The following is a 10,146-nucleotide window of genomic DNA, read 5'->3' as shown; positions in this document are numbered from 1 at the left end:
TTGGACACGCCATGGTTTCACACATTGGGGTTTATGGAGGTAAGTTTGGTGCATGTAGAATAAAACCAGCCTCTCCATAAAGCTTATCAGCAGAGGGAAGCAGGACGCGCATTTCCCGGCAGGCAGCTTGGACATTCTGGACTTTGTTGTTCTCTGTCTCCAGATTCTGGGATTTTGGTTTATAGAGCAATAAAATCAATTATCTGGAAACAGAAGTTGTTTTTGGTTCGTTTAGAACAAATAAATGAGGAGTTGGCTAAATTTCCACTAAACAAATTTTGGGAGGAATTTTGAGATGTTAGAATTACTGAAGTTTTTTTTCTAGCAAATATTCAACATTTGGAGCTCAGAAATTTCCTTGTTTTTTTTCTAGACATTTTCTGAGATTAATCTCAAAATTTCAAAAGGAGTTTGTTTTTGTACATGTATCGCCTTAATATACAGTTCGGAAGTGACGGTATATTAGAAGGAATGTAAAAATCGCACCGCATCCTGAAATCACAATCCCCTCTTTTTTATACACTCTTTCCTTCCACTAAACTTTCCTGGTAACTTTACTTCTTTAGAAGCTTCACAGTTTTATCTGATTAACCTTTCTGATACTTCAACATATTAAGACGCACAACAATAAAAGTTACTCAGGTTGCGCTAATAAAACCTCTGTGCGTCACCGCAGCAGAGTGAGGCTTCCTGGATGGAGTCGGTGCTTGTTTCCTCATTCCTCCCGCATTCAGAAAAGGTTAATTCAGCCTGACGCTGCAGCCAGACAAGAATGTGATTCTTCAAGCCTCCTCGGAACTTCCTGAACAGCGTAATTTCACCTGCTGAGGAGGAGGAGGAGGAGGAGGAGGAGGTGGAGGAGGACTTGTTTCCCTGTGCATCTGGAAGAGATGGAGGGAGGAGTCCCTGCAGGTGGGAGCTATAAAAACCAGCGCGCTGAGGATGAGGAGCTCAGAGAGCCGAGAAGAAGCCTTCATCATGGGGAACTGGTTTGTCAACAATTGGTTTTCAGCCATCATAATAGTGAGTCCTTATCCAAACTTCATTTGAGGATTTATTAGACCTTTTAGCAGAGTTTTACGCACTGGTTTTGCGCGCAATTGTGACTGATAAGTGTCGTTTGCATCCTTTCTGAAAGAGATCCATTTCCTAACGAACACTTTTTGTTTTTGCAGTCCGTCTGGATGGGCCTGAACATCTTCCTCTTTGTCTGGTTTTACTTCCAGTATGAGCACGGAGAAAGGTTTTACTACACCCGTCACTTGCTGGGGGTGAGTAGTGAACACAGCCGAAACTGTGATGCTTCTCAGAGCTGCAGAAACTCCTCGCATAGTTCGGATTGTTGAAGCCAGTTCTGATCCAAAGAAGCAGAATCAGGGGGAACACCTGAGATTTGGTTAAAAGGAGCCTGGCTACAAGGGCTACAAACTATTTGTCACGTCAGAAGGATTCGCAGGACTAAAACATTTTAGTTTTTACTTTTTGGCAAAAATAAACTACGGCCTAGATGGAATACATTTCCGCAAAAAACTCTGAATTTTTAGATTAATGTATAAAATAATAATAATAAAAGATGTACAAAAAAAATAACTTTTTTTAAACTTTTGAAACTTATTAAAAAACAAAGTTAATAAAACAGATCAATTCATTGTAGCAAAAACGGCATTTGAAAACACTTCCTGTATTTAGTCTATTTTAATGAATTAGCTCAAACTGTCTGTGGATCTGGATTTGGTGTTTTCATCATAAATAATCAACATTAAAAGGAGGAATAATTGTATTTTCCCCTCCTGCAGTCTGCCTTGGCCTGGGCCAGAGCTCCTGCAGCCGTCCTGAACTTTAACTGCATGCTCATCCTGCTGCCAGTGTGCAGGAACCTGCTGTCTCTGCTCAGAGGATCCTTCGTGGTAGGACGATGTTCACACACCTGATTTCACACCACAAGCCACATTTACTGACAAAGTAAATTAATCACATGATAAATTGAAACAAGCTCAATTATTTTCATTTGCATGATTTATTGTTTATCTTTTTTCTATTTCTACCAAAACCTGAATTATAAAAGTCTTCCTTCTGCTGCTTAACCCCTTTTTTGAAGGACAACTTTGTTTACAGAGAGTTTATAATTCATTCTAATTGTTGTTTATTTATTTTCGATATTTATAATGTCTTTCAGTTCCAGTGTTAAATATTAATTAGAATTTAAGTTTATTAACCTTTGCAAATGTGTTTTTGCATTATATTACTTGAAAATGGTCTCAAAATAACAATATTATCATTTATCACAATAACTTATGGGTCGATTTATCGTCCATCAAAATTTGTTATCATGACAAGCCTATCGCCATGGTTGAATTATAAAAATACATACGTAACAGTTCACATGCGTTGTTGTTTTTAATGACTTATCACATGATCAAGTTGATTCCTGTGTGATTTTAATTTCATTTTACGTTTAATGGAAACATGGCAATAGCAACATTTTGCTTTATCGACATTAACAGAACAGAGACAAAGGTTTCCGCACATTCGTACGGAACCACTGCTGTACAGTCGCCAAATAAAACACATTAAGTGTTTTGGTGATTTAAAAAAAAAACGTTTTCACTGTTTTAACAGCAGTCCGAGAAAGAGAGAACCGCGCAAAGACACGTCAGTGCGCCGACGTCACTGTACGGAACACAGCGCATGCGCGCGCAGCTTCACTCCAGAAAGAGCTGGGCAGCCGTTAAACGCTCACCGGTTGCCATGGTTACCCGCCTTCATCTGGCTGTTTTAGCCTTTAGCTAGCAAGTCTTCAGTCGTCGGACTACAACTGTCTAACACAGCGCGATAAAATCTGCTATTCTACCAAATTAGCGACATTAGTGAGCGAGATGATTGTTAATGACCTGCAAACATTACATGCAGACGAGTCGATAAATGACGAGAGAAAATGGCGCCAAACCTCGATATTACTAGCTAGCAACATTTAATTTGTTCACGAAGAGCTGTCAGTCAGATACGCCTTCTCCACATTAGGTAAAGTAGATAAAGTAGGGCGCTTCGACGCAGCGCCACTAACAATCGCAGTATTGATGAGGTTTAAACGGACAATGAACTGTAACACCACTCCTAACAGTGGCATTACGAGGCCCATGTTGTGCAACCGGGTGGTTTTGCGGCGTGTTATTGAAAACAAAGCCTCCGTGTTTCTAACCCTGGCTTGTTGCTGTTGCAGCGCTGCAGCAGAACAATGAGGAAACAACTGGACAAAAACTTGACTTTCCACAAGCTGGTGGCGTACATGATCGCCTTGATGACAGGTGAACTCACGCATCCATTTCTAAATAAACCCCACAGCTCTGACAGGATTACTCCATTTATTCACCTCAATTAGTTTGACCTTTTAAATCTGTTATAACAATACAGCAATTCCTTAATGTGTTTATGTTGGAGCAATTATTCTTCAAGATGCACATGTGTCTGATTTTCTATTGTAGTTATATGAGGAAATACAAGTGGAAAGAATGGTTCTTTGTGGTTGTTTCTTTTTCTTTTTTTAAACATGTTTCCTGCTAATTGTCATTTTTGTTCAGAGGTTAGGTGTGTGCTAACTACACTTTGAACCTAAATTTGATCCTTTGAAATTGAAGGTGCTAAAAAAAGTTGCTTGTTTTTCAAATGAAAGAATCACACTTGTGTTTCTGTTTTCAGATTTCAGACAAAAGAGAATGAGTGCACTTTTTAAAAACAGTTATAAGAAAGTCAGAGAAAACGCGGAAAGTGTATTTGAAATTTTACAACATTACAGATAAAAAGTAATTTTTTGGCCCTTGTCAAAAGGACAAAATATTTTAAACACCTTTGTTAATTTTGTTGGTTCATGTTTAACCTGTCAGTGTTCCTGAGTGCAGAAACAAAGCGGTGACCTCTCTCCTGTTTGCTCCCGCAGCCGTTCATATGATCGCCCACTTGCTGAACGTGGAGTGGCTGAACAACAGCAGACAGGGAGTTTACGACAACCTCAGCACCGCTCTGTCCAACCTGGAGGACCACATAGAGGAATCGGAGAATTCACACGAAGAAAATGATTCTCACCATACAACCACCTTCCTGAACCCGATCCGCAAAAACGACATCGTAAGTCCAGCACTAAAGCCTGCCATGTACACATTTCCAATGCAAATAAATAAAATTATGCCACATTTTCCGATAAATCAAATAAAATCTGTACCAATGCAATCAATGTGGTGTTCAGGATCGAAGAAAAATTACTTTTCCCACAAGAAACACAATTAGGCCATCACAAAGGAGAATATCTTTGTTTTCTTCATAATTTGTAGAAAAGAAAATCTACATTTCTGAGGTTGAAAATTTGCTCCATAATTTCAGAAATTTTGAGTTTCTGAAGTTGAAAAGTTAAAAATCTGAAAGCTAGAAATTTCCATTCTTCTTTTTTTTCAAATATTTCTGAGGTTAATCTCAATATGTCAGTTTCTTCTAGAAATTGTTCAAAATCAGAAACTTTTCTTTTTCTTCTAATTTCTCAGATTAATCTAAAAATGTTTTAATTTCTTATAGAATATTATCAGCTTTCCAAAATCAGATGTTTTCTATTTTTTAGTAATGTCTTTGTTTCTTTTATAGAACATTTCTGAGTTTTGTGACAGAAATGTACTCCATTATTTTCTTAACTTTAATATGCTGTCATATATAATAATCTGTACTTTTGCTTTCAATTCAGCAAAAAGCATCAGGTTGGTCAAACATTCTCAAACAGGATTAAAAATATTTCTTGTTCTCTCGCTCTGCCTCAGGATCCGCAGCAAATCCCCACCTACTTCGTCTTCACGTCCATCGCCGGCCTCACCGGTGTCATCATCACCCTGGCGCTCATCCTCATCATCACGTCCTCCATGGAGGTCATCAGGCGCAGCTACTTCGAGGTCTTCTGGTACACACACCACCTCTTCATCATCTTCTTCGCCGGTCTCGTCATTCATGGAATCGGGTAGGACAGAATTTGTTTGCTGTGACGTTCTTCCTCTCCTGCAGCGTTGTTGTTTATCTCGTCATTTACCCGCTTGTCTCGTCTTCAGGTTCATCGTCAGGAGGCAGACTGATGACTCGTATGAAAAACACAACCCTTTGTTTTGTCACAACCGCACAGAGGATTGGGGAAAGATTGATGAGTGTCCCATCCCTCAGTTTAAAGGAGGGCCGGCTCAGGTTTGTGTCTTCTCACTTCAGTTTCTGCGTCTGATTCTCCTCCCAGTATGAAGAACGTCATTATTTCTTCATTTTCTCTGTAGACTTGGTTGTACGTGATCGGCCCAATGGTTATTTATCTATGCGAACGTTTGCTGCGCTTCATTCGCTACAAGCAGAATGTCCAGTACAGAAAGGTAAACCATCAGTTTTATTATTATTTCTATGTGTTTTCTTGCTGCTGACTGATGTGAGAGCAGGGCCGGTCAAAGCCTTTTTGGGGTCCTGAACAAATTTTTATTTGGGGCCTCCCATACCAACATGTTACCACCAGATGCTTCATCTTTCCTACGTTTATTAACTTAATTTGTAATTTGCTTACATCATACCAGTGTTATTGTTGCAATTGATTTTGACCTTCCAGGAGTAAAAAAAACAACAAAAAATTTGTTGAATTTTGAAATGCAGAATGGTATTTAAGTATGGCTTTTTGAAAGTAACATTAAACACTACATTTACACTAAACGAGGCGACAAGTTAATATATTATCTTTCCCAAACGGTGACCACAGTCAATAGCAGAAAAATATTAAACTTCACTACAAAAACACAAATGTTAATCTTGGGGGCCCCCTGCTGGTGTGGAGGCCCGAAGCAGCTGCTTAACTCCGATATTCCTGGGTCCGGCTCGAACTAAGAGTTTTTTTTTTTGTTTTTGTTTTTTCACAGATTGTGATGCGGCCGTCCAAAGTGCTAGAGCTGCAGCTGGTGAAGACGGGCTTCAAAATGGACGTGGGCCAGTACGTCTTCCTCAACTGCCCGGAGATCTCGAAGCTGGAGTGGCACCCATTCACCATGACCTCTGCCCCCGAAGAGGACTTCTTCAGCGTCCACATCCGCTCAGCCGGTGACTGGACGGACAAACTCATCGACATCATGCAGAAGCTGCCAGAGGGAGCGCAGGGGCCCAAGTAGGTGTTCGCATTACGAACAACAGTCAGGTTTTTCATCTTGCTTTGGTTGTAGAAACATTAAAAGTGAATGATGTGAGACATGTTTGATTTTATTTTCCCACCAAACATTTATTATTTTCCCTCTTAACTGCCTAAGATGCCAATAAACATCTTACCTAAAAGAAAATTTGAAAAATATAAATAAATATGTACATTAGGTTTTTTTAAAAACAATTTTAAAAGATTTTATGAGATAGAAGTACAGCAGAGTATATAAACTAATCAGTTTTTCTATAACTATGAGGATAAAGTTAGAATTTTACGTGACTAAAGTCAAAAGTAATAATAAAGTTGTAATAACACGAGAATAGTCATACAACAATAAAGTCTAAATTTTTGAAGATAAAGTAAAAAAAAAAAAAACTCATAATATTACAAGAAGTCATCTTACAAGATGGCAATAAAGTTGTAAAAATACAATAGTTATTATAATATGAGAATAAAGTCATAATATCAGGAGAATAAAGTTGCAATAATACCATAACTGTTGTAGCTTTTAGGAAACATGGTGGTATGATGGAGTATTACATTAAGTCTTTTTTAATTACAAGAATAAAGTCCAAATAATAAAAACGTCACAGTATATTGAGAATAAAGCCATAATCTGACAGTAAAGTCTTATAACATTAATAAAACTGTACGAGAATAAAGTCAAAATAAGAATGTCTTATTACGAGAATAATCATATTACTGGAAAAATGTCATACCGCAATAAAGTCATAATAATACAAGAACAAATGGGACTTTCTGACCTGCCTGCTGTTCTCATGTTGCTGTTAATGTTCAACTACTGAGAAATGATTGCTTTCATTTTGACGCTTCAGAGTAAAGAGGGCTGAATATGCAACGTTTCTTCTTCTCTACTTTGTGTCGGTGTTTCTCCTGAAATCCCCAGTAAAACTCACTGTAAGATCTGACGTTTGTTTGTCCTCAATCAACCTGCTGTCCGTCTTCAGGATGGGCGTGGACGGCCCTTTTGGGACGGCCAGTGAGGACGTCTTCGACTACGAGGTCAGCATGCTGGTCGGCGCCGGCATCGGCGTCACTCCCTTCGCCTCCATCCTCAAGTCCATCTGGTACAAGTTCAAAGACAACGACCCCAATCTGCGCACCAGAAAGGTGAACCTCCTCACGATGACAAACTCGAGGCCAGGGAGCCGAATCCGGCCCGCCACAACCTTCTCTGTGGCCCTTCAAGATAAAAGCTGTGTCCTTGTGTATTATTTTACCAGTCAAATCAAATTACATTAATCAGTCAGTCTATTTTTTTTGCAAAACGTCATGCAAAGTCAAAAGATCCTCACACTGCTTCATGCTAATGCATCATTGTACGTTTATTTACAACTTTTCAAAAAAATGGTCAAAAACACCAAGTTAAGCGCAAAAGTATCGCTAAAGTAGCTCCATAAAATCAGTGATTGTGGTTGCAAAAAAAATAAAAATCACAAAAACAATCGTAAAATCTTGATGGACTGATGAATACGAAAAGTTGCCAGACATTTAATTCAAAGCTTCAGCCACCATGTCGTAATAGTATGGTATGAAACAGATAAACTGTGAATAAGTCGAGCTCTCTGCCTTCTCCCAGTGGTAACCAGAAACAACCAATCAGAGCCAGAAGGCGGGTCTTAGCGCTGCCAATCAGCGCTTTGACCCACAGTTTATTGTGAATCCTAAGGCTAGCTAGCATAGCCGCCAATTATAGTGGATAAATGGTTTTCCTGTAACAGTAAATTGTTTCTCCACCATTAGCTCATTTGGCAGCGTGTTCATGCGATTAATTGACAGCGCTAAGACCCTCCTCCTGGCTCTGATAGGTTGTTTTTGGCATTTCTTAACATGGAAGTAGAAGCTCAGGGATTAGGTGGACGAGATTGATTTTTTTTTTTACATTATCTGTCTCAACATAGTGACAGTTTTACCAACTATGTAAAAAACATTTTTAATAAAAGTGACATGATGCAGCTTTAGAGACAAACTTAAAGCACAGATATTTCTGCTTTAAATTCTGCGGTGCCATGGTTCTGACACACCTTGCTGTTTACTGGTCTCAGATCTATTTCTACTGGCTGTGCCGGGAAACCCACGCCTTCGAATGGTTCGCTGACCTCCTGAAGGCGCAGGAGAAGGAGATGGAGGAAAGAGGCATGGGGGATTTCCTCACCTACAAGCTGTTTCTGACCGGATGGGACCAGAGCCATGTACGAGTCCAAAGTCCAGGTTACCCGTCATCATTTCCTCATGAACGGCGCCGTAAACCTCTTTTCTTTTTCCTTTTACGCCCATCAGGTGAACTACGTTATGGTGAACGTGGATCAGGAAATGGACGTGGTCACCGGGCTCAAGCAGAAGACTCACTACGGCCGACCCAACTGGGACAAGGAGTTCGAACAAGTCCGCAAAGAGAACCCAACGTAAAGCAGACGTTTTATTTCATGTCCTCTTCTTGGAAAAACAGACATTGTTATTGCAGAGCTGCACATTGGGCCATTTCAGATGAGGAAAAAAGGAATGAATTTCTGACAAAAAAACTCAGAAATGCTGAGATTTATCCCAGAAATGTTCTGGAAAAAACCTGAAAATTTCTGTGCTTGAAAGGTTCAAAATGAGCTTGAAACAAACTAATTTAAGATTAAATCTCGGAAATTTACACCAAAAAATAAGAACATTTAAAAGTCTGCTTGAAAAAAATATTCTTTTTTGAAGAAAATGTAATTATAAAACGTCCGTTTCAAGTTTTTATTTTTTCATAAAAAATGTCTGAGATTACTCTCAAAATTTCAGATTTTCTAAAAAATATTTTTTTGACTTGTGGCACTCAGAAATCTTATGGATTTTTCTTGCAAATTCTCAACTTTTGAAAATTAAGAATTTTCAAATTCTTTCTAGAGAATTTCAGTTTTTTGTACCTTTTTTTAATTCATTGTCATACTGATCAACTCTTAAATAAGTGGAACATTGGACTTCAACTCCAAAAATAACAAGGTGTAAATTACTTTTGACTATTAAAAATAATACTTCAAAGTAATTAACGGGATAAAATGTGATGGATTTTTCTCATGTCATGATGAGTCGTGAAATTATGACCTGAACTTGTTCTGCAGGTGAATTTTATTGATGGCTGAAGCCGTTTAGGACTGAAATGAACAGATCTGCAGCCGCTGACGTTTCGTTTTGGTCGTCTGCAGGTCCGTGGTGGGAACGTTCCTGTGCGGACCCGAGGCACTCGGGAAAGTTCTGGAGAAGAAATGCGGAAAATACTCGGACGTGGATCCTCGCAAAACCACATTTTACTTCAACAAGGAGAACTTCTGAGCCGAGAACAAAACAACTGCTGTTGATCAGCTGTGACTGAGGGCTTAGATCTCCAATGACTGTAGAGATTCACACCCAGCTGCAGAACCGGCCGGGTGGGTTTGACTTTTAAATCCACTGATTAGGCTTCGTCATCATGAAGTCGACTCCACAAAAACTTTTATTGTTACCAGGAATTGTGAAGCTCAAATGTTTGCCAACTCATTAAACTTGATGTGCAGCTGGTTGTGCTATTTTGGGATAATAATGGGCTGATTTAATGTCGAACTGAACTATGTAAATCCAAACCCCAATGTAGAAAATGTTTCAAACTGCAGCTTTTCCTTTTTAAGAAAAACAATTACATTTTCTAGTGCCTGCTAAGGCTTTGTATATTTTGTGTTTTTAAAGCTGTAAATATTAAAATAAAGTTTACATATCTGTTACAGAAAACGGGGTTTCAAATCCACCATGTACATCCTTGTTGTCGCCTCTTTCTGGTTGAGGAAAGTATTTTCCTGGAACCGAACAATAATAAAAGTTTTCCAGCTCATGTTCAAGTCTTCCTGACGAGAAACAAAGGCAGGTAAACAAGGAACCAGGCAGAAAATTGTGCAAATTAAAGGCAGTGCTGTCTTCCTGTAAGACTT

At 38.9% G+C, this 10,146-nt stretch overlaps 1 protein-coding gene across 3 annotated transcripts; it reads left to right on the top strand.

The window, feature by feature from the left end:
* Positions 1–966: 966 nt before the first annotated feature.
* On the top strand, positions 967–10,036 carry LOC129360241 (cytochrome b-245 heavy chain-like). Of its 3 annotated transcripts, XR_008605989.1 has the most exons (14): positions 967–1,023; positions 1,176–1,271; positions 1,797–1,907; positions 3,221–3,305; positions 3,935–4,122; positions 4,800–4,993; positions 5,082–5,211; positions 5,295–5,387; positions 5,919–6,160; positions 7,159–7,321; positions 8,257–8,403; positions 8,492–8,616; positions 9,391–9,612; positions 9,946–10,036. XR_008605989.1 is itself a non-coding variant. In XM_055030337.1 (13 exons), exons 1-13 carry the CDS (start codon positions 979–981, stop codon positions 9,515–9,517), a joined length of 1,746 nt encoding a protein of 581 aa, XP_054886312.1. In that variant the 5' UTR covers positions 967–978; the 3' UTR covers positions 9,518–9,930. The 3 variants fall into 3 exon arrangements, 2 of the variants coding, with proteins under 2 accessions (XP_054886312.1, XP_054886313.1); XM_055030337.1 differs by lacking the exon at positions 9,946–10,036 and having other exon boundaries at positions 9,391–9,930; XM_055030338.1 differs by lacking the exons at positions 967–1,023; positions 1,176–1,271; positions 1,797–1,907; positions 9,946–10,036 and adding an exon at positions 2,731–3,021 and having other exon boundaries at positions 9,391–9,929.
* The last annotated feature ends 110 nt before the right edge of the window (positions 10,037–10,146 follow it).

Source organism: Poeciliopsis prolifica, unplaced genomic scaffold, assembly GCF_027474105.1.
Source record: "Poeciliopsis prolifica strain line A6 unplaced genomic scaffold, Auburn_PproV2 SCAFFOLD006, whole genome shotgun sequence".
In the NCBI taxonomy this organism is placed as follows: Eukaryota; Metazoa; Chordata; class Actinopteri; order Cyprinodontiformes; family Poeciliidae; genus Poeciliopsis; species Poeciliopsis prolifica.
Note: the sequence above shows the minus strand (reverse complement) of the source record. Positions and strands in the feature narration are given on the sequence as shown.